This window comes from Bufo gargarizans, chromosome 2 (assembly GCF_014858855.1).
Source record: "Bufo gargarizans isolate SCDJY-AF-19 chromosome 2, ASM1485885v1, whole genome shotgun sequence".
Classification (NCBI taxonomy): domain Eukaryota; kingdom Metazoa; phylum Chordata; class Amphibia; order Anura; family Bufonidae; genus Bufo; species Bufo gargarizans.
In genome coordinates, this window is record NC_058081.1 from 624,404,582 (window position 1) to 624,429,790 (window position 25,209).

The window sequence follows — 25,209 nt, forward strand, 5'->3', positions numbered from 1 at the left end:
GTTCCCTCAGCCAGAGAAGTATTATATGCTGTGGGCTCAGCTCCACTATACAGTGAGGACGAGCAAGGAGAGGGGCGTGGGAGCTGGTGCTGTGAGCGCTCAGGCTCCTGACCCAGAAACCGTTGAGGAGGACATCAGTGACGTGCAGACAGTACTCGATGATGATGATGTAGCTAATCGCACTTGGGAGCCGGGTGAATTAGGGGCTTCATCATTATCCGGAGAAGAGGGTGGCAGCTTGCCCATGAGGCAGCGGCGGAGCCAGCAAGTTGCTAGCATGGCCGGGAGTCAGCAGGGTGGCAGCAGTGGGAGGTTGGAAGCCAAACGTGCCATGGGTAGACCACCCGCTTCGCAGGAGCCTACCTGCCTGGAAAGTAGTGGTGCAGGGGTTCACAGAAGCAGCCCTGGTAGCAGTCAGTCAGTCAGTGCAGAGTGTTGGGGGTGAAATCAGCTACTCGGCAGTGTAGCAGTTTCTTGTTAAGTCGCCAGAGGAGGTGAACATAGCCATTTGTAGAATCTGTGGGCAGAAGGTGAAGCGTGGCCAAGGTACCAATGTTGGCACCACGGCCCTGCGTCAACATATGCAGCATAACCATAAAGTGGCCTGGGAGAACTGTGTCTCTGATGTGGTGGTCCAGCCTCCCACAGCAACCGCTGCATCACCCAGTGGCACGCAGGCTCGGACTGGCCCACCGGGGGATTCCTTGGTGGACCCCCAATCTCCTGCGCCTGGAGATAAAACGGAGGAGTAATTATTTCTCTTGTTTCTCAAGAGAGATAAAGAGATAATTATTGTAGCCACTACGTGGCAGTATCGCACAGTGATGCAGCCTCCTACTGGTGTAAATTGTACAGGAGGCCCCACAGTATCTTCTTAACTTCCCGGCTGCTGGCAGTGAAGGACGAGAGAACATGTCTGGCCATCCTCCTGCCCTCCCTGCTATCAGAAAACTGTGGTTGCTGGAGAGAAAGACTCATCTGCAGTGCTGGGCTGATTTCTCAGGTGTGTGACAGTAATGAGCTGTAGGAAACTGTAAGGGGGAATAGGGGATTTGTTTATAGTAGACTCAAATTTTTGTATGTGTGCTGCTCTATGCAGAGTTCAGAGTGGCATTGGAGGGACTCTTCCCTAGGTCCCCCCAATGCCTCTGATTTAGGTGCACTCCCGTTAGTGCCACAGCTCCAGATGCCCCCCAATACCCCCACTTTAAATGCACCCCTAATATTGCATCTTTTCCAGTTACCCCCCTAATACCTCTGCTCCAGGATCACCACTATTACCCTGCTTCAGGAGACCCTAATGCCTCTGCTTTAGGTGCATCCCTATAAAAGCCCCAGCTCCAGATGCCCCCACTCTAAATGCACCACTAATATTGCCTCTTTTCTAGTTACCCCTGCTCCAAGATCCCCACTATTACCCTGCCTCAGGTGACCCTAATCCCTCTTTTTCAGTTATGACCCTCCGTTTGTGCCCTTTGCTCACGTTGCTCCTCTAGCACCTTTGCTTGGGCTTTGTTAAAGGTTGTGACCTGCAAAGTGGGTTAGACTTGTGGCCGAAAAATTGTGCATAGTGCATCATATTCTCCAGTATTGACACATATGGTTTACATGGCGGTAGTGATGATATTCTGTATTTACAGGCATCACTGCTGCCATGTAAAGAGATACTGGTGGTGGAGTGGTGGAGGATTTAAAGGAGTTGTCCAGATTTTCAAGTTATCCTCTCCACACCATAGGGCATAACTATATGAATAATGGGGTCCGATTCTGCAACCCCCTCTGATCCCAGGAACGGGTCCTGTTCCCCCTTTTTGATGATGTGGCAGACCACACATATGCCCTGCTGCTCCATTTATTCTCTTTGGGACCACTGGAAATAGCCAGCGCTGTACTCTTTGAGGCAGGGCATATGCTCAACCGTCAAGAAGGGGGATCAGTGGGGGCTCCAGTATTCAGACCCCCACAGATCACTTAGTTATCTCCGATCCTGTGGATAGAGGATAACTAGAAAAGTGGACACAGGTCCTTTAACAGGCGAGCATTTCTATTTTAGTTTGACACATATTTTGGGCAAAACACAGAAGACATGCAAATATTCCATTCACGTGTCATCTCTGTTTTGGATCCACTACAGTTTTTTTTGGGCTTCAGCAATACTGATGGATTACTGACCAAATGCTGACAGAGTGAATGTGGATGCTCCACAGAAAGGATCCGTTTTTTGGGGGTTTGACCTGTAAGGGCTCGTTCACACGACCGTTGGTGTCCAGTTCCCGTATTGCAGACCGCATTTGGGAATCCCTAATACATGGGCACTATTCCGTTGTCATTCCGCATCACGGATGCGGACCCATTCATTTCAACAGGTCCGCAAATCCAGAGATGCGGAACGGTGTGGAACGTAAGAAAGGAACACTACGGAAGTGCTTTCTGGGGTTCCGTTCCGTGCTTCTGCACAGCAAAAAGATAGAACTTGCTCTATCTTTTTGCGGAACGGAACGATCGCGGACCCATTCAAGTGAATCAGTCTGCAAGGTGCAAGTGCATTGCGGACCGCAATTTGCGATTCACAGCACGGGCATGGGACACCAACGGTTGTGTGAACGAGCCCTAAGGCTGAGTTCACACTTGAGTTATTTGGTCAGTTTTGGCCATGTAACTGCCAAATAAGTGAAGTGTGCAGTGATTCTGAGGCTGGGTTCACACCTGAGCGTTTTACAGCGCGTTCCTACGAGCTGTAAAACGCTCAACAAGGAGAAACCAATGCTTCCCTTTCGGCATGGTTCTCACCTGGGCGTTTTACAGCGCGTACGATCGCGCTGTAAAACGCCCGACGCCCCAAGAAGTACATGAGCTTCTTTGGGGTGTCTTGTCGCGCGTTCCCGTACATAGACTTTCGGGAACGCGCGACAATGGGCGTTCGCTTGTCTCTGTATGCACGATTGCAAACGCCGGTACAATCGCGCATACAGAGCGCTCCTTTCAGAACGCTTAGGTCTGAACCCAGCGTAAGAGCGACGCCTGTCATCTACATGTCATACGGACTCACTTTCACACATTTGTGGATCTCATGTACTATTTGCAGATGCCATGTGGCTTTCCAAATCTGTAGTATGTCAATTATTTTTCACTTCAATGAGTCCGCAAAAACAACGGAAGGTACTCTGTCTGCATTCCGTTGCCTTATTTCCGTTCCGCAAAAAAGTAGTGCATGTCCTAATATTGTCCACAAATCACGGTACGAGGCCCCATTCAAGTCAATGGGAACGCACACGGAACATATACGTATGTAATCCGTATTTCATCCGTATTTTGCGGATCCATACTGTAGAAATGCTATGCCCAGCCCATATTGCTCATGTGTTTGGTGATTAATAAGTTACTCTTTCCGTTTCCAATCCACAAAAAACTGATCGCATACAGAAACCATACGCATATGTTTTGTGGAATAATGGAACGGAAACCTCAGATACGGAACAACGGATCCATGAAAAATGGACCGCAAAACAACAACGATCGTGTGCATGAGCCCTAAGTTGCAGATTTCACTCTTTTCCAATGAAGTGTGAAATCTGCGGCAGAACTGCATTGACACTGGGTTCACACCTGAGCGTTTTACAGCGCGTTCCTACGCGCTGTAAAACGCTCAGCAAGGAGAAACCAATGATTCCCTATTGGAATGGTTCACACCTGGGCGTTTTACAGCGCGTACGATCACGCTGTAAAACGCCCTACGCTCAAAAAAGTACATGAGCTTCTTTGGGACGTTTTGTCGCGCCTTCCCGTACACAGACATTCGGGAACGCGCGACAATGGGCGTTCGCTTGTCTCTGTATGCGCGATTGTAAACGCCGGTACAATCACGCATACAGAGCGCTCCTTTCGGAACGCTCAGGTGTGAACCCAGCCGTAATCAGCACCAAACTCCGCAATTAGTAATTGCAGATTTTAGTGCGGATATGGTGCAGAAATGCACAGAAATCCACGTGGAAATTCGTGCGGATCTTATGTGCGTTCACCTGCAGGGTGATGCCACACTGGGGAAGATTTTCCAAACTGGTGTAAAGGAAAGCTGGCTCAATTAGGCTACTTTCACACTAGCGTTTTTGCTGGATCCGACAAGGCTCAGAAAAATCTCTTCCGTTATTGATAATACAACTGTCTGCATCCGTGATGAACGGATCCGGTTCTATTATCTATAACATAGCCAAGATGGATCCCTCATGAACTCCATTGAAAGTCAATGAGGGACGGATCAGTTTTCTATAGTGTCAGAGTTAAGGCTCATGCACATGAACGTATTTTCTTTCCGTGTCCATTCACATTTTTTTTGTGAACCGTTTGTGGAACTATTTATTTCAATGGGTCCCCCAAAAAATCGGAATGTACTCTGTGTGCATTCCGTTTCCATATGTCCATATTTCCGTTCCAAAATAGAACATGTCCTATTATTGTCCACATTACGGACAAGGATAGTACTGTTCTATTCGCTCCACAAATTATGGAATGCATACTAACTTCATCCGTATTTTTTGCGGATCTGTTTTTTGCGGACCATAAAATACATACTGTTGTGTGCATTAACCCCTAAACATATCCATCCCGATTGACTCCCATGACGGAAAGAAAACCGCAGCTTGCTGCGGTTTGCTCTCCGGTGTGAGAACGCAACCAAACGGAACGGAATGCTTTTTGGAGCATTCCGTTCTGTTCAGTTACGTTTTGTCCCCATTGACAATGAATGGGGACAAAACTGAAGTGCTTTTTTCCGGTATTGAGACCCTATGACGGATCTTAATACCGGAAAATAGAAACGCCAGTGTGAAAGTAGCCTAACCCATAGCAACTAATCAGATTCCACCTTTTATTTTCCAAAAAGTCAGGAAATGGGGTCTTGCAACTTATTTTACTCCAAAAACTGGTGTTAGCAAATTAGCAAATGACAAATTAGCAAAATGCGGAATGGAATTCCAGATGTGGGAATGGAGCCTAAAACTGAAGCTTTTTTTCCGGTATTGCGCCCCTGTGACGGAACTCAATACCGGAAAACTTTAACGCTAGTGGGAAAATACCCTAACCCTAAGTTCACACCTGAGCGTTTTACAGCGCGTTCAAACGCGCTGTAAAACGCTCAACACATGAAAACCAATGCTTCCCTATGGGAATGGTTCTCACCTGGGCGTTTTACAGCGCGTACGATCGCGCTGTAAAACGCCCGACGCATAATCAAGTACTTGAGCTTCTTTGGGGCGTTTTGACGCGTTTGTGGCCATAGGACACTGCAGTCAATGACACAAACGCGCATCAAACGCGCGTTTACTATTACAAAAAACGCGCGACAAAAACGCACGTTTGAGAAACGCTCAGGTGTGAAAGCAGGGTAAGGCCTCATGCACACGACCGTTTTTTTTTAAGGTCCGCAAAAATGGGGTCCGTAGGTCCGTGATCCGTGACCGTTTTTTCGTCCGTGGGTCTTCCTTGTTTTTTGGAGGATCCACGGACATGAAAAATGAAAAAAAAAATCTAAGTCAAGTTTGCCATTGAAATGATAGGAAAAAACGGACACGGATCACGGACACGGATCACGGACACGGATGACAATCTTGTGTGCATCCGTGATTTTTCACGGACCCATTGACTTGAATGGGTCCGTGAACCGTTGCCCGTGAAAAAAATAGGACAGGTCATATTTTTTTCACGGCCAGGAAAAACGGATCACGGATGCGGCTGCCAAACGGTGCATTTTCCGATTTTTCCACGGACCCATTGAAAGAAAACGGCACAACGGCCACGGATGCACACAACGGTCGTGTGCATGAGGCCTAAGCCAGATTTCCCTTACACCATTTTTGATAAATCTCTCCCTATGTGTCAGGACATGAAAACCTGTAGATAAAGCGCGTCCTACAAACACCCTGGAAGTCCTGACAACGAATAATTTCCTACATATTACAGTTCCTTCTTTCTCATACAATGTGACGGTTTATAGAGAAGAGAAATGTCTTAATTACAAGAACAAGGGGGTTGATGCCATCTGAAAATCATTAAGTATAATTGTGCAGGGCCTGGGTTAAATGAGTCTGCACACTCTAAGAGCAGGGAGCCCCCATTGCAGCCGTGGAATGTTTTTGGTGTTTTTTTTGCTGTGTTGCCTTTGCACATATTCTCTGCCTGCTGCTCTCTCTTTGGGTCTTCTCCAAGTCAGTCTGTGTGCGACCACAGTCACCAGGTAGAGACAGGGAGGAAGGAGTGGGCTTAAGCGCAGGGATACGTGTTAATCAGGGGGCTTTCATTACTGACAGCGCTCTAGATTAGTGCATTCAAAGAGACTATGGGGGTCATTTATCAAAGACCAGGGTTTTATGCCAGTCTTTGACACTCCGTGCACTGCCAGAGGATGCGCCCAATTTATGATGAGTTTCAGGCCTCCTCGTAAAGTTAGGCGCATCCTTTCAGCAGATCATGAAGCCTGAAGTGAAATCTAAACCAATCCCTGATTGGAGCAGATTTCCAACATCATTTACGCCTGCTTCCGGTCTGGTCCCGCTAGCGTTGAGCGAACTTCTGTTTTTAAGTTTGGCGTTTAAAGTTCAGGTTATTTAAGAATTCTGTTATGGATTCCGCTACCACGGACCGTAAAACTTGAAAACAGAAGTTCTCTCATCCCCGCCATGCCCCTGCCTCTCCCAGTTGTGGGGACGGTGTAAAAATGTGCAACAAAATGTAAAAGGGCATTTAAAAAGTTGCAAAAGAGTGCCTTGTAGTTTATTTTTTTTTGCCATACAGGGGCACATTTACTAAGACCGACTTTTTGTACGCTGGTCTTAGCTTTTCCTTCTGCGCTGCCATAAGATCGATCTGATTTAGGACGAGGTGTGCAGCTAGTCGTATATTAGGCACATCCTAAACCAGTCCCTGCTCCTGAAGTGAAGTCTAAACCAGTCCCTAATTGGAGTAGATTTCTAACATCGTTTACGGTCTGGTCCCCGCCATGCCCCCCTACTTGCGAGGACGGCGTAAAAAAGTCTGTGCAACAAAATTTAAAAGGGTATTTAAAAAGTTGCAAAAAGGTGCCTTGTAGCTTTGTTTTTGTTTTTTGTTTTTACACCATATTGGCGTTAGTAAATGACCTCCCATACATATCAGGGGGGCTCCACAGGGTATTGATCCCCTGTTCTTGTGATTGGGGGCCCCACCCCCTTCTGTCCCCATCCCGCCCAACTGCAATGCAAGGTGTCAGATCATGGGGAAAACTGCATTAAAATAAGGCCTCTTTCACATGGGCGTGTGCTTCCAGTGGTCGTGCACAGTCCGTGGGGAAGCCGCAGCGGATCGCAGACCCATTTAAGTGAACCCGGCCGTTCCGCAAAAAGGTAGGACATATCCGTAGTGCTTCCGTAGGGTTCCGTTCCGAGCTTCCGTTCCGCACCATTCCGCATCTCCGGATTTGCGGACCCATTGAAGTAAATGGGTCCGCATCCGTGATGCGGAATGCCCACGGAACGGCACCCGTGTATTGCGGATCCGCAAATGCGGTCCGCAATACGGCAACTGGGCGCACACGCCCGTGTGAAAGAGGCCTAAGGGGGATTAACTCCAAACGGTGAAAAATGCACGAAAATCCATGTGAATTTTCTGTTTTGAATCCCGCACCTGTGTTCAGGTACCCTTAAAGAGGTTTTTGAGATTACAAAATAAGGCCTCTTGCACACGAACATTCTGTGACCATGGCCGTATTGCGGCCCGCATACGGGGGGGTCCGCAATACACGGGCACCGTTCCGTGTGCACTCCGCATCACGGATGCGGACCCATTCACTTGAATGGCTCCGCAATCACGGAGATGCGGACGGAAGCACGGATCTGGATTCTAAAAAAAAACTTTATTTTCAAAAAAGTTTGGACTCCTCTCCCCCCCCCTCCCCCATGCTCCTTTAGGGTATGAGTACACAGCAATATGTGTCACAGAAAAGTCACACGAAACAAAAGGGTATGACTACATGGCTATGTTTCATGTAATGTATTTCAATGGTGTCACACTGTGACAGTCGCATCAATGTGACAGTTGCATGAATCTCGACAGATGACAGTTGCATTAAATCGTTGGCATATAAGATACACTCCCCAGGTCTCAGATCCCCCTTATGTGCAGACTGATTCTTCATGCATATCACAGTAACAGGACCGCTGCCTCCTATAGGAGGGCCTCCGTATTCACCTGGCAGTCTTAGCGTGCATACAGATGGTGCAGTGAAAACTGCATAAACAAACGACATGCATTTTTGTCATGGTTTTTACAGGTGAAACACATTTAGTTAATAAGTGTCACCTGTATGACCCACAATCACTCCTGTATTTTGGGTTTTTAATAAAACCATATGAATACACCCAATGGGGGTCATTTACAAAGACCATTGTTTTACGCCGGACCTTTGATATTGCCTGCACTGCAGAAGGATGCGACTGATTTATGACAAGGCTCACATTTAAGCATTCCGTGCGGCTGGTGTAAGGCCCCATGCACACGACCGTTGTTTTGGTCCGCATCCGAGCCGCAGTATTTGCGGCTTGGATGCGGACCCATTCACTTCAATGGGGCCGCAAAAGATGCGGACAGCACTCAGAGGTCCGCAAAAAAATATAACCTGTCCTATTCTTGTCCGTTTTGAGGACAAGAATAGGCAGTTATATTCATAGCTGTCCGCGCCGTTCTGCAAATTGTGGAACGCACAGGGACGCCATCCGTGTTTTGCGGACCGCAAAACACACAACGGTCATGTGCATGTAGCCTAAAAGTGACTGGAGTATTTTTTTTGCCAACATTTACGCCTGTTTCTGCCAATCACTCCCCACTCCCAAGTGGCAAGCATGGCAAAATATTGTCGTGTGGTCATTTAAAAAGTCAGAAACCGGGTCCTTGGCATAAAAATGATAAATGAGCTCCAAGTTGCTGAAACCTTAGAGGCTGCTGTTCCAACATGCAAAAAGTCCTCGCTTCACTGCTCCCCCGCCACTGCCTGGTCCAACATACCCCCCCCCCCCCCCCAGGCTGCTGTACCGCCACTGCGCGGCTCTCTGCTTCCTGGGCCAGCGATGACGATCCAACACAGGGTCAACACTGCTGCAACCAACTGTAGCGGGTCACAGCTGCGTCAGTCACATGCTCTTGTGCCGAAAAGGAATTTCTGGACCACCAAGTAGAGAGTGTTGGGGACCAGGGAGCATCAGTATGGAAATCCATAAGGTAGGAATTTCTTCATGTTTGAACAGCACCCTCGGCAGTTTAGACCATACATATATATTTTTTTTCTTCTGGAAAACCCCTTTACTTATTCTTTCTTTATTTTTTTAATTCATCAAAGGGTTAATGGATGACACTTTTTTATGGGATGAAGGACCACGGCTCCATATGTGACTGAAGGGTTTTCTTATAGAATTCCCACAGTCTAATAATGAAAAACAAAAGCTCCGGGTGCAAATGTGACTGACAAATACATATAAAAAAAAGCTTTTATGTAACAGCAGAGGTGCGAAATACAGGAAGCTGCTGAATCCCCTGCATTAGCTAAACAATGAGCGAACACGAAAAAAACAACAGGGTTATTTGTGTGGGTTTTTCAAGAACCTCTAAAATCATGATAATTATAGCGTGCTCGTCCTATAACTAAGCAAGGCCCTGTTGGGTCAGACATAATTGAGAGACCCCCTTCGCCTCCACGCCAAGCCGTGCTTGTGCAGGTAAAGATCAGCTACGCTTTCTCCTAATGTGTCTTCCCTTTCAGAAATCAGAAATTCCCGCATGGATAATTCTATTCGAAACATTAACAATATGATATTTTTAAAGGGAAATTTAGGCAGCTATTTTTGGAGGTAATACACAGCTTAATGTAGCCTGCCCTGTACCGTGGTCAAAATAGCCAATGTTTCCTTGCTTCTCCGTGGGAAGCGCTTGCAGCAATTTAGTTGTACTGTATATGCAAAAGAATTCCTACAATCTGCCATCTGATAGTCCAGAAGCTCTTTTCCAAAACTCACAAACCTATAACACCCCCGTCCCAATACTGTCGCACCTACACACATTGCAGATTACGCACGGGTTTTCTCTGTGCATTTACATGCGAAATAAAACTGCAGCGTAATACAGGACCGGCAAAGTGTATGAGAACAGACAATTCTCATGTCCACTTTGCAGGTTTTTTCTGGCCTGTCGTATGGATTTTCTAATGAAGGATGAGATCTGCAGCAAAACGGCACCAAATCCGCACCAAAAACTGCAATTATCACGGTGCCGTACATCGTACAGTGGCAGCGCTTGGTATTGCAGCTCAGCCCCAATGACTTCAATGGGGATGAGCTGCAACTAGGCCATGAGACCGATGTACAGTGATGTCACTGGCATAGACAGAGGCCTCTTCTAACAGTTGATGTGTGGGGGTCCTAAGTGTGGGATCTGATATTGATGACCTATCCAGGGGATTTTCCCACTTTACTCAGATGTGCCATCAATGTCCAGTTTTTGGATGTCTTACCACAAATTGTCACGGTTTTGCGATGCATTGTTTGGTTGAGACAGTGAAACACATTAAAATGATGTCCTTCGCTCTTCCAAGTCACAATGCAAAAAAAACACCTTGAGATTTGTGATGAAACCGCATGCATTTTTACCCCGTGACTCTACCGCCATGTTTACAGTACCAAGGTTCCCACACATTTTACGGCTAAGCAGTGTTTACTGCACATGGATCACTGCTAATTGTCAAGCTTCTTCTGTACTTGTCATGGTTTCAAGTTGTAGTTGCAGGTATGGGTGAAGCATGACAATAAGTGGTAGACTTCATACCGTTAGCAGAGCGGCATTGATCGTGCGCACGGGAGCACACAGCATCATAGATTACAATGATGCTGTTGACTTCGGGCCGCCCGCGGGGCTATTGTCCTGCACTCATAAGATTATACGAGTGCAGGACTATAGCCCCGCGGGCGACCCGATGTGCACAGCATCATTGTAATCCATGCGCACGATCAATGCCGCTCACGGACCGTATATATCTCGGAGGGCATACAGTTGCGTGCAAGAGGCCTTACTATGGCTCAATTTCAATGTGTATAGAAGCCTTCACATGCAGCAGATTTTGTGGCAGAAAAGTCAGCGACTGAAAATCAGTTCCATTTACCTTAAAGGGGTTGTCCGGGTTCAGAGCTGAACCCGGACATATCCCCGTTTTCACCCAGGCAGCCCCCCTGACTTGAGCATTGGAGCAGTTCATACTCCAAAGCTCTCCTTTGCCCTGAGCTAAACCGCGCAGGGCAAAGGCATTTTCTGGAGGACCGGTGACGAACCAGGCTCTCCATGGGGCTGCCAGGAAGCCCGGTGACGTCACCGGCACTGGTTGGCGGGCTTTAGCGCTGCTCTTGCCAGTAAAACGGCATGTTATAAGGGAAAATAATACAGTGAATTTACTTTAATGGGGTCCAGGGTTGCTCATCCCTATCATCTCCTAACAACCATGCGTGAAAATCGCATCGCATCCGCACTTACTTGCAGATGCTTGCAATTTTCACGCAGCCCATAAATTGGTATTTGATCCATAAATTGGTATTTAAATAGTGCTCCTCATCATGTTCATATTTTGACATCATGAGACCAAGACGACATCTAACAATTGATGAACTGTTTACATCAGCGTGGTCTACGTGCTAGACAACTTGCAAGGGTACCTGACCACTGGCGTCATCATCTTACATGGGCCAGGGAGCATCTACATTGGACAAGGGGCTAGTGGGCCTCAGTGCTGTTCACTCATGAAAGTCGATTCAAGCTGAACATAAATGATAGCTGCCAACAATGTTGGAGACGTCAAGGAGAGTGCTATGCATCCGTCACTGTTGTCACCAGACGAGCCTTTGGTGGTGGTGTTATAGTATGGGCAGGTGTCAATACAGAACTGCCCTACACTTTGTGAATGGTACAGTGACAAGCCCATACTACTTGAAGAACATCATTAATCAAGTCATTGTACCTCTGCATGAACAACACAGGCCTAATTTCATCTTCATGGATGACAATGCGCAAGCTCATTGAGGTCGTATCATTAGGGAACGGCTCCTGGAGACTGGAGGGCCTCAAATGGAGGGGCCTGAATCCCACTTATTGAAAACCTATGGGATCAGCTGAGTCGCCGTGTAGAGGCTCATAACTCTGTACCCAGAACCTCAATGACCTGAGGGACGCCCTTCAAGAAGAGTGGGGTGTCATCCCTCAGCATACAATAAGTTGACTGTAATTAGTACTCCACATGACAAGTTATTAAAACATTGACATTTTTGTAGGGGTATACCCACCACTGCTGTTTTTGGTGGCTTTTGTTTCAATAAATAGTTTGAGATGAGGAAATCACAATTGCTGTTTCCATTTAAATGCCTTAGGCCTCATGCACACGGCCGTGGCCGTATTGCAGCCCGCAAACAGCACCGGCCGTGCGCTCCCCGCATTACGGATGCGACCCCATTCAACATGTTCTATTTTTTTGCGGTGCGGAACGAATTACGGACCCATTCAAGTTGAATGGGTCTCGAATCCAGTCTCAGTCACCGCACGGGCATAATCGCCATGTGCATGAGGCCTTAGTTTCATGATATAAAATCACTGTAGTGTGAACTTTTTGTGTTTTCCATAAATTTCACCAGAAAGCCAAATATCCCTAACTTTTTGTGACTAGTGTATATACGAAGGCAATGGACTGATCAATTATCTAGATCAATTTGCAGAAATAAAGCTTTTGTGGATGAACAGAAACAACCCGTATCCACAAACACCTGACTTCCAGGTATATTGCTGTAGAATGAACAATGATGCGTCTACACTTGTTGCAGGAACTATGTAAAAACTATGGAATGTGCACAGAGACCAGTGAAAAAGGTTGATAATTGTGCTGGATGAGCCTGAGCTGGACATGTAGCATCTATATAATGCATGTACTGTGGTTATTCATGCCCTGAACACTCCAGAGAGAAGCTCCTTGGGCTGCACACACCACGGCTTCACAGTGATACAATTGTGTACTGTACTTTTTTTGCTGCTAGCAATGCGGGCAAAGGCCACAAATTGCTCTTCATTCCCATGCACCCTGACAATGGCTGGATTAAGACCTATCCAGATGCTCTGTAAACCTGTCTAACAAAAAAGATCTATAAAATAGCTGCTATTTACCACCACAGTGTAGGACGTACGGCTATGTGACTGCAATTTAAAGGGACAGTATCCCATATTTATGAGGTGGTCCAATTTAATTATGTTTCAGAGCACTGGCAAAATGATATTAAAGATAAGTAATGACATCTACTGTACTTAAAGGTCGTCTGGGACAAGGGCACGCCAAGTAGACAGCCACCTAGTCCACCATTTGGTGATGAAGAAGGGGGAGCAATGGCCTTTAAATTTGTTTCTGTACCTAGTTAGAAACTGTGTTTGAGTGTCAAATAATTTTGTATGACACAACTACACATACATCCGTGCCATGTAAATTACATATATGTAACATGAAAGCTTAGCAGGGCTAAACGTGTATGCTATTTGATGTATCAGGACTGAGAATTGGTGATACACACTGAAGCTCCTGCCTGGGGCACCAATTGGGTTTACCCCATCCTCTGCATGCAGGACCAGATTATGGGGCAAAGAGGGTGAATGCTCATGTGCCTCTAACAGGCAAGACCAGCTGTAGACCTTCTCTCTGGTAATGCTTTGTGAAGATAAGGTGCAAAGCACATTCCACACGCTGTATGTTAATATAATTAATTTAGATTCGGCAATGTCCATAGTCTATAACAATTTTTATCTCACATTTCCTTCTTCCAGGTCTCTGAAGAATTGAGAGAAGAGAAGATGTGCATTGAAACCAGCGAATCAGGATCAGGGAGCTGGCTTAAATTTATCCGAATGGCTTGCTCCTGCGATGAACAGAATTTAGCAATCTGTTATCAGAACGAACAGGTATGGTACATTGGATGATATTGATTTCCACCAAATGATGTGACAAATAATTAGGCAGTGCTCATGGGTCCAGCATCTAAGGGAGATTCATAGGTCTCTCTGCCTCTTCCACCCAACCAAGCCTATGGATCTCATCTGAATCTGTTGTTGTAGAGGCCCACTATCACCGTATAGCTCTGGATGCCTAGAAGAGTGCCTCACATTAAAGTAGATTTCCCTCTTAGGTCCTTGGAGACTTCTACGCTAGCATTGCTATATGACATAAAGAGCATCCTAATACCATGGGACAGAACCTGAGATTTCTGAGCTTAGGAATCTCCCAACACAAGTTATATGCTGACTTTGATGTAAAAATGTTCACGCTCCATGTCATAGAGGAAATTGGGGAGATTCTCAACTCATTGTCCACCACCATGTCATACTGATCTGACAAAAGATAGTTTCCCCTGGAGTTTCCTTTTACGTTATCTCTAAAGGGTGGGCACCATGGCCAGGTCACCAGCAACAGCCTGAGGGCTCTAACCAGTCTGTTAGTTTCATCGTTTTTTCTTTTCTTTTTTTTAAGGTGGGGAGGATAGTTTTCATTGGACAGGACACAGTATATTCAGCAAATATTGCGCTCTGTGTTCTTGCATTAGATATTAACCCCTTGTGGTTTCATTCTTTACTCCTTGCCTTCTCAGAGCCAAAACCTTATTTATTTTTATTTTTTCATTCACATAGATGTATTAGGGCTTGTTTTTTGTAGAATAAGTTGCATTCACTAATGGCACCATTTAATATTGCATATGCTATAGTGGGAAGCTGAAAAAAAAATTCCAGATGGGTTGGAATTAGAAAAAAACACTATTGTGCCATAGTTTTATGTGTTTTGTTTTTAATACTTTCCTTATGCGGTAAAACTGACCTGTTCCCTGAACTTTAGGGGGAAAAAAATTATTTGCATCGCCATTTTCTGACCCACATGACTTTTTTACATTTCTGTCTAAGTAGCTGAGTGAGAGCTCATTTTTATTGATACCATTTTGAAGTGCGTATGATATTTTGATAACTTTTTATTACATTTTTTGAGGAGCTGAGGCAACAAAGGAACTGCAAATCTGCCGTTTTATTTTTTTCCAGTTAAGGTGTTCACTGTACAGGATAATAATGGCTATATTTTAATAGGGGATTATGGGATACAGTGGTGCAAATTATTTTCATTTTTTTATTGTTTATTTGTATTTTTCAACTGGGGAAAGGGTGGTGATTTGAATTTTTATGTTTTATATTTTTAAATACTTTCTTTTGTTGTTTGCTTTTTTTAATCTCCCCCGGTGGGAACCTGAACATGCAGTCATTGGACTGCTTTTCCCAATGATTGGAAAATTCACTATTGGGTCATTTATCAAAGTGGTGTAAAGTAAAACTGACTTAGTTGCCCATAGGATTTCCTTTGGAAAATGAAAATGAAAAGGTGGAATCTGGTTGTTAATGGTCCCTGCAGTGAATTGTCACATCTGTGCTGCAATAGCGTCTGTGTGTCAGGCCCAGATATTGGGAAAACTAAACCAGTTCTACTTTACACTAGTTTGATAAATAACCCCGTAAATTCCTACCGAGCATTGCCATCTATGGGCCTCCAAGCGAATATATATGTGATAGGCTGGAGCCTGTGCGAGGCATACAGGCCTATCACAACCAATGAATGGCTTCCCCAATCTAAGTACAGCACTCCAGGGGAAAGCCACCTCCAATGCTGTGGTCACAATTGACCAAGGGATCTGAGGGGTTAAATAGCTGCAAAAGGAGTAACGTCTGTCTGTGAAACAGACGGCTATGGCTCCCCACTGCAGGTGCCATCTTTAAAGAGACGACTTGTGCCGTAGATGTACGGCGCATGTCATCAAAGGGTTAACTGATTGATGACCATGATGGAGGTTACAGTTATTCCTAACTAGACTCATAATGAAGTAACCACTTTGCTATATAGAATTCGTAGCTCATAATATAGCAAACTTTTATTGTTCACTTCTCCCTCAGGCTGCTAAGCCAGGTTACCCATTATGGCTTCAGTCAGGTAGAACATCTTCCACCATCGTTTGCAGTGCAGCCGTATCTCATTTCACGCTGGTCATCAAAGTGTTTTGACACCGACAAGGATTTTTTTTTTTTTTATCCTTGCTGACCAAAGCTACAGCCAGACCACTCAATCACGTTGATTAAAACCCCAAGTGCTGTTAAAAAGCACACTGACCCAATCACACACAGAATTACCAGCCGCGGCGTACAATTGGCAAGTCACCCCTGGTCAGGTACAATTAATCATGAAAGCTTTAGAAAAAACTAAATAAAAAAATTAAAAACTGAGAGTGACCAGCAGAATTTTTAATTTAATATTTAATTATCAATCAGCTGTCTCGATGAACACTTGCAAGTGCAGGCGGAAAATAATATATTATGAACAGTCAAGAACCTGTTGAAAACCTTAGACTTTATTTTTTTTTGTTTTTGCTAAATACTTTTATATATTATAAATCTTGTTATTGGCGGGCATTATCTCTGGTTTTACAATTATAGTCCTTTTCTTTTTAATAATTAATATTTGTCTTATATAGTGTGAATAGGGTAATTCTGGTTAAGTGATATGGATGTCTCCAACTAACCCATTACCCTCTTACAAACATGGTGTGAGGAGCTAAATAAGAAGTGAAGAAGCCTTCACTTCTCTATTAGAATACAAGGGTGACAGGGAATGGAGGGCTCATGGAAGTAATGCCCCTTGGGGAGCGGAGGCAACATATGGAGTACAGTGTTCGCATCTACTGTACTCTTTCTAGTTGAGTTCAGTGACCACCAGCAAAGCTCCCATTCATATGGGTAGTAACTTACCTTTTCCAAACTCCTAAGGCCTCATTCGCATCTCTATTTGGAGATCTGGCAGGATGTCCTGGCAAAGAGCAGCCTGTCGGATCTCATGGATGTGGCGATGCTGGATCCCCCACTTCACCTCCGGATCCCATTGACTGCAATGGGGTCCGGCAGTGATCCAGCCGACCAAAAACTGCTGCGCGCAATGTTTTTTTGCCCGGCTCACCGCCAGCATGTGCAAACGAAGATGTAAACACTAGGCAATGTGCGTAGGCTTCATGGATCACTGCATGTATTTTATAAAGTAGGATGCTAACCTTCTGTGGGAGCCATCAAAGCAGTCATATTGCTTGTTACCCAGCTTTACTAAGAAAGTATTTAAAGCCTCAAAGATGTATACTTTGGAGGAAATCCGTTCCTATCACAAGAATTGGACAAGGCAATAAGTCTAATATTGGCACCTCAAAAATGTAGACAGAGAGGGTTTTCCTCTTTCTGGTTTGTTATAAAAACAAGGTGTCTGTACCAAAGAATCTGCTGTGGTGAGGATCACTGGGCCCAAAGACCTTGTTCTTAATTGCAAATGTGAAAGAAAAAGCATTGACCACAATCACAGATCCTGGTTTCTGGCTGAATGGAGATTGATGTAGCCTCCCCTCCCACCTCCAGTAAGAACAGAAGACAGTTGTAGTACAGAGCTGACAGTGATGGATAGATAGTAGTTTGTCCAGGCCGTGAAATAAGTTTCCCTTTGTCTGGGAACAGCAGTGGAGGTTCTTATTAGCCAAATAGACGGGGCCAATTGAAGAAATGCATTTTGCATAAAATAACTAACTTGATATTTAAGAAAATATAGTTCTAGTATCTAATAGAAAATTACATAGCGGCTGTCCTGGTGCCAAATGAAAAACAAAGTCTAACAGCAAATTAGAAGGTCCTTCGGAGACGCACATCACACTTTGGGAAATCTGTCTTTTTATGACCTACAGTAGATTCATGGTTTATTTAAGCGTAAATCAGCTAACCGTCACTATACAAATAAAGCACATTCAAATATGTAAGATCATTTTATGAAATATTTCCCTAAGTGATATGTAGAAATTACTGTAGCATTCATTCGCTGTAGATCATTGCCTACAAGGAGGGGTGATGGTGTATTCTACCTCCTGGTGATGTTTTATTCTCCTGATACCACCCTGATTAACAGGAGGCAATCATTGCATCTGAACTATGCAGCGAATGGCATCCTGTGTGTATTGTTGCTTTGATTTTAACCCAGGGATACAGAGGTGCAAGATAAATGTACTCTACCTCAAAAGGGTTGTGGCAAGATATCAACATACCCCCTGTCCACAGGACCAGGGATAATCATCTGGATAGTGAGTGTTCAACTCCTGGGACCTCCACCGATCACGATAAGCAGTGTCCCATGCACTCACATGAATAAAGAAGCAAGTTGAGTGCATTGCCACAAAGTTTTTATCCCAATTGATGCTTTTCCTGTTTTCGTTGCGTTACAACCTGACATTAAAATGGATTTTTGGGGGGTTTGTACAATTTGATTTTAACAACATGTCTGCCACTTTGAAGAGGCAAAATATTTTTCACTGTAATACAAGCAAAAAAAAAATTCCTCCAGGCACAACTGGGTCGAACGTGTATGTGTCTTTAATGGGGAAGAGGAGAAAGCCGCTGCCAGAGACTTCTGCCACTGGCTGATATCCCAGTAGAACAAATGGATCCTTCTTTCCCCCTGACATGATTCTTTTCTCCCCCGTCATCATCTATTGGGAGACAGTCAATACACATTAAACTTGGCCAAACCTGCCTAAGATATTCGGTTTGGCCAACAAAGAGATCTTTTAAAGAAATAAACATAAGTAAATGATTTCAAAATGGTCAATGTGTTCTTTACCTGTATAATAAAATAAAAAAATTATATAGCTGGATGTACACCAGGGCTATGCCGTAGATATATGCTGGATATATAAAAAATATATATACTTTTGTGTTTTAAAGTTGCTGAATGAAAGCATTTATTTAAAATGAAAAAAATATTTTTGTGCCCAAGACCCATAAGTTTTGTAGTTTTCCAATTGTTTTCCTATGATTTTTTTTTTGCAAGTGACTTACATTCACCTTGGTACCGAGGTTCATTGTTTCCATATCGTTCAATAATGTGCTTTTTTATTATTTCTGTGGTATCATATGTATTTCTTTTAATATATACTTTTAGTCATTCAGTTTGAATAGTGGTTGTTGAGTTAGCTCACCCTCTGCTTCTGTAACGAGTCAGTCTCAGTATTGTAGTAGCACCACTACACTTCAGAGGCTCCCCTCGGTGTGCCAGGCAACCCTCTAAGCATCTTTCCACAGACCATTATCATATCTCCCTGCCTCAATCTACCTTCACAGAATTGTAGGCCTTCTCAGGATCTTGTTACACCATGGTTCTAATTGGTGAAATAGGGTCACTTGGGCCATTGGCAGCTCTAATAGGTAACACATGACTATCATACTCTCTATTTGCACCAAACCTTCCTTCTCAATACCCCTTCCAGTGCAATGGCATGGAACACATGTCTCATTGCGCAAAGCTTTCCATAAGACCTAAGTTCTTTGTGGGCCTACTTGCCTTCCCTACTGGTTGACAGCAAAGAACACTATAATTCTTGCAGTCAATTGCTGTAGTCTGTCTGAAAAACCGACAAAGCAGTTACACATACAGGCACATAGCAAAATCAAATAAACTTCTGAGAAGTCTTACAAGTAACCAACCAGTTCAATAAAGGAAACTGGTAATTATAGTAAATATGTTGCTAAAGTGGAGAGTATACAGCTTAGCCCTCTGGCACGATGCCTCTGACAGGCCTGGAGGCCTGTGTCAGGCCCAGACTTTTAGGGAAACCATAGGCATTGCTGTTGAATGCAATGTCTAAGGAATAATACAATCAGGATCTCCGATCCTGGCCTTTGCTGCAGGAAGTCGACTGTTGGTTACAGCTGGTATCTTCTGGTGATGGCTCCCGCACAGCATACATGCCACACACAATACAGTATGGTAAAATTACAACATTTTGGATGTGATCTTACATCTTACTTCAAGAAGGGGTTAAACTAGAAAACCCTAATAAGGTATTTTAAAATGGGGTTTCTAAACTGATAATAACCCATTTCCCTTCATTCATAATCTAAAGACAAGTGGGAGATATATTGCAAATCTTGTATTCCATCTGAACTTAAATCTAGAAAATAGCAATTTAAAATTAAAAACAATAATCAAACTCTTATAAAGTAAATGCTGCAGACATTACACATGACCACTAAATACTGGAGGCTGACGCTACTAGAACTGAGTGCATCCTGTTTATATTTGGATCTCTTATCAGACTCAATTGATCCAAACTGGCCAATTTGTACCAGTTCAAAAATATTCTCACTGTTAGATTCTGCCCACAGTGGTATCCTTCTGAGTTTCCGCAGGCTTCTCCATAGCTGCCAATGATAAGAACACCTAGGCAATCAAGGATATCTGCTTCTATTCATCACCAGTGACTAAAGGCCATAATCAGAATAAAATACATACCTAAGAATAGCAGCCGTTAGAAGTGTGAGGCGAAGAAGAAAAAAGACTATATGACAGATATGTCACTGAGCTGCCCAGGATGTTCTCCACATCTATTAAACCTATGGAAGCTCTGAGGTCATCCCAGCTGGTTAAACAAAAGAGGTCCCAGTGTGTAATGAGAGGCAGACAATAGTGATTGATAACCACAAGCATCGGACACATGAAAAGAACGATCCATAGAAGGAACTTCAAGGTCACAAGATGCACTTTATCCCCTAGGCAGCTGATTATGACAATCTGCGGCCTAATATGAATAGGGATAATGTAAATTGCTTTTATTTGCAATTATCACAAGGGTGGTAAAAAGCATTTCCTCTTATTTTTAACACAAGATTGAAAGGTCATCCACAACCAATTATCCATCATTAAAAGGTGTCTTGGGTGTCAGGATATTATTCTGGAGCTGCAGCGAGACTTTGGGAAAGAGACAAATTTATCTTCAAGCCTTGTCAGAATGGAAACAGATGCTAGGAGATGGTAACCAAAGTATGATGAATTCTTAGATAGAACTGATGATTATAGACAGATGGATGGATATGAGATAGCAAAATAGATATCAGAACATGATGGTAGGCAGACAGCAAGAGTAGAATAATGACGGCAGCAGCCATAGGGAATATGATGGCAGGCAGCAGTGGTATGATAGGTCTACCATCAGCAAGGGTAGATCTATTCATCGGCCTCAGCCATAACTGTGTGAATTGAACATCCTCCCAGATCCATGCCTCGGACTACTTTGTCCATTTTGGTGTCACATTGCTCTCTGCCGGGTATGAAAACCCTCTCTGAGAAGACACTGGAGGCTGGACATGATAGTACAGACCAAGCAAACTGAGCTAATTCCTGCAACTGTTTCCAATGTGCCTCCAGAGAAGTCCATGGGGTTAGGAAACAGGGTATGTGCGGGGGAAATGCCACAGACATTTAAGAAAAACGACAATTTGAAAAACTTTTTTGAAACAAAATAACAGATGGGCAGAAATACAAATATCATACAGCAGAAAGTCCAACTGATGGAATACAGAAGAAACCAATTTTAGAGAAGAAGTCAATTTTGAAGGTGCTGAACTGCACCACTCTGGACATCTGATCAAAAGTTGACTGATGGGATATGTAATATGTAAAAAAAAAAATGTGGATGATGGCCTACTCATTGAATGTGGCAAAAACTGCGGCAAGTGGCATACATAAACATAAGAATTACATGTTAAAGAAAAATATAATTTTGGGGAAGGCACAAAACTGCACAAAGTTTACCTCAACTAAGTGTTATGGCAGCAACTGCACTGCAGGAACTTGGCCAGGTAGGAAGTTCAGCTAATTGCTGGTCGCAAATAGTTTTTTCATGGCTACACATTCCATTATGGATGTCTCATGATGGAGCAAAGGGCAATGGGAGGGGGGGGGAGTCTGAGCAGGAGAAGAAGCAGCTGGTGATGATGACAAGCCACCACAAGGAAGACTGGGAGAAGGAGGATGGACTTGCTCAAATTCGGAATGCTGACCAGTTCTATTTTCTTAAAACACCAAATGATGTAAATATTAAAGTCACCACTGTGGAAATTCCGATTTTCTTCTGCGTCGCAGACCAACCGCGTGATGTGGGTCATTTTCACAGTGAGTCTCAGTAAATTCACAGGTAGTCGCGCTGCCAGGCACACTCCAAAGCATCAGAACGCAAAGTCCAGGAAAAACAGCAGCTCTTTTTGTGTAGCTATGACACAGACTCCCACCAGCAGGCAATCTCTATCGTGCGAGTTCCTCCTGTGAATTGCAAAGTTGCACCGCACATAGTAAAGTTCCACCAGTCTTATTCTCTTAAATACTTTTTAATATACTCACAAGAGTCTCTAAAATTCAGGCATTGAACAATAGCACCACCCAACCCAGGTTTTGCCAGAGTAGCTTTCTCGCAGGATCTGGTGATGCTGCCTCATGTGCTACAGTAGAGCTCTGGTGTCTATGTTTCTGTTTGAATGCTCATGGCTTAATTTAATCCTTCAGATCTTGCACGTGGCTGTGGTTTTGTTTGCTGGCCTCATGGAGGTAAACTGCCATACGGGAGTTGCTCGCAGCTAGAGGCAGCCAAGCTTCTAGGTCTGGCACATTTGAGTCTGTGTCCACAGTATTAGTGTCATCACCAGTTCCTAAGCTGACCAAAATAGAAGCAGATCTGGCCCTGCCAGTTCTTTTGAAGGGTTTGGAAGTATGTATATTGCCTCTGCTCTTTATTGCTGACTCAGCCACCACCCTACAATCCAGCTCCCAGGTCCTGTCCAACACACAATCGTCATAATAGTCCTACCCTCCCGCCACTTTTATAGGATTGTGATATGCCATCTCAGGCTCCTTCACCCCGTCCGAATTCCCTGCTTTGTATTTTCCCCAAGTGCCCACTGTAGCTACCACTGCCCCTACTGCCACCACAAGTGCCACTACTACAATTACCAACACAGCTATGCATAGGGTCCACCACCCTTGCCTGAACCTCCGTTTTCACTGACCAAAAGTCCCCATACAATTGAAGGGGATCATTTTCTAAGTCCATTTCTCAGAAAGGCTTCAGTAAAAAAAAAAAAAATCCACTAAAAACAGACCATTTAATGTAGCCTAAGGCTCCATTCAGACGTCTGTAGTGCATTGCGGATCCGCAATACACTCGTCCGGCACCCCCATAGAAATGCCTATTCTTGTCCGCAATTGCGGACAAGAATAGGACATGCTCTATCGGGGCCGCGCTCCGGAAATGCGGATGCGGACAGCACACTGTGTGCTGTCCTCATCTCTTCCGGCCCCATAGAGAATAAATGCCTAGCACCCGTTCCGCATAATTGCGGAACGGATGCGGACCCATTCTATAGACGTATGGATGGAGCCTAAGTGTCCTTCATATCACTACTGGGCAGTGTGTTGCCTCCATATTGGAACCCAACAGTCATTGGAACCCAGACTGAACTTGGATTCATCACTAAAGATAATACAGTTCCAGTCCATAGCATTCTGGGTTTCTCATTCACGAAATCACTGCAAACGAAGTGCACTGTGACACAAAAATTTCCTTCCGCTATGTGCCTGGAAATGGTCTGGAAACTTGGTAGAATTGTATTATGGTAATGTCAGGTGGTCGGGTCATGTTAGGAAATGTAGTGTTCTATGTATAGAGTATAATAGAATTATATTATGTCATGTTGGGAGGTGTAGTGCTGTATGTATAGAGTATAATAGGAATGTATTATGTCCTCTTCAGTAGACAGGTCAGGTTAGGAAATTTAGTTCTCTATGTATAGACTATAGTAGAATTGCGTTATGGTCGTGTTCAGTGATCGAGTCATATTTAGAGTTGCAGTGTCCTATGTGGAAAGTATAATCTGTCATATGCAGTGTGCTGTTTTTATATAGTGTTCCCTTGTATGTCTTAATAGGGTACAATTGAATTGCAATTAATTATTATAATTGGGTCATGTTGCCCCCAAAAAATGGATATTCCATGACTTGGCATTGACAGTAAAATTCTTCCACTCTCCTATGGTTAATAGATCTATGTGTTATCGATGATCATGTCATTGTTCCTGTCACTGAGTGCCTGGATTCAGCACGTAAACTTCAGCGTATTTACTGTGAGAGGTACCTGTGGGTTTGTGGTGAGCTGGCAGTCTTATAACCCTGTGAATACATAACATAAGCCCCTGTGGTTATGACAGCTGCTACCCCAGTACAAAGAGGAACTGGGAGCTTCTCACTAGAGTGTTTCCACTGTGGTGTAAAGAAAAAAATATGTGTGATATTCAAAGGGCAAAGTGATATTCTCAGTCACTGTTCCCATTGCATAAACTAATTAGTCATAAATGTGTAGACAAAAATGCCTTGTCTGTAAAAAGCATGCGTCCAGACCTTATGAGCTACAGTGCATTGGGTCAGTGACACTGAATGTGCATCAGACATAGATTTCAAAAAACATTCTACAGTATGACTTCCAGCCTTCACAGAAAAATGAAGATTACATATGGTTGTGTTTCTACAGGATGTTTTTGGCTGAGGTCATCAGACTTCCAAATGATGTGTTCTGGACTGGCCTTATGTTGGATGGTCCTTGGGCAGTACCTTCTGTTGGTGACCTTTCCATACAGCATGCCAATAACATGCCTTCAGTATGGCTCCCAAATAACGGTATCATAAAACAAGACTTGCTTTCAATTGCCTAATTAACAATGCTATACAACGCCACCATCACCAGCATATCCTGAGCCATATAATGCCTGTATGACTACACCTAAATAATTCCATCTTAGAGTGACCAAATAACCACCCTGTGCAGAGAGCAATATGATCGCATATGTTTGAATCCTTCATCAGGGTACGCTAATGCAACCTGTGTACCGAAAACAGCTGGGACTGCATGCATAGATGCCAACAATCCTGAATTTGCAAGGAACTGTACCTAATTTTCAGGGGCCGTCTTAGCAAATGAAAATGGGAGTGGCTTGTGTAAGCCCCACCTATAAGTGGGTGGTCCTTGGTGGGGGATTGGTCATGTCTAGGGCCAGGACTTTTATGTCCTGCATTTACCAATATGTGAATGTTGGTAAATATGCTGCATGTGTTCATGATTTGTGCCGTACCTGGGCATCTTGTAGTTGGTTGTCATTTGTTTCTCCTTAACATTAATTTCTTCCAAGTACTAATTTGTTGGCTAATAGTTATAAGGCTCATTTTTGGTGACTAATAGCTTCCTGTTTCAT

The 25,209-nt window shown here is 44.1% G+C and overlaps 1 protein-coding gene across 9 annotated transcripts in view; it reads left to right on the top strand.

Annotated features, from left to right (window-relative positions):
- PRDM16 (PR/SET domain 16) overlaps positions 1-25,209 on the top strand; it is a 533,907-nt gene that overhangs the window by 448,560 nt on the left and 60,138 nt on the right. For all 9 annotated transcript variants that reach the window (XM_044282118.1, XM_044282126.1, XM_044282119.1 and 6 more), the window contains exon 4: positions 13,858-13,992. In XM_044282118.1, coding sequence (XP_044138053.1) covers positions 13,858-13,992 — 135 coding nt within the window. The remainder of the gene's footprint in view (positions 1-13,857; positions 13,993-25,209) is intronic.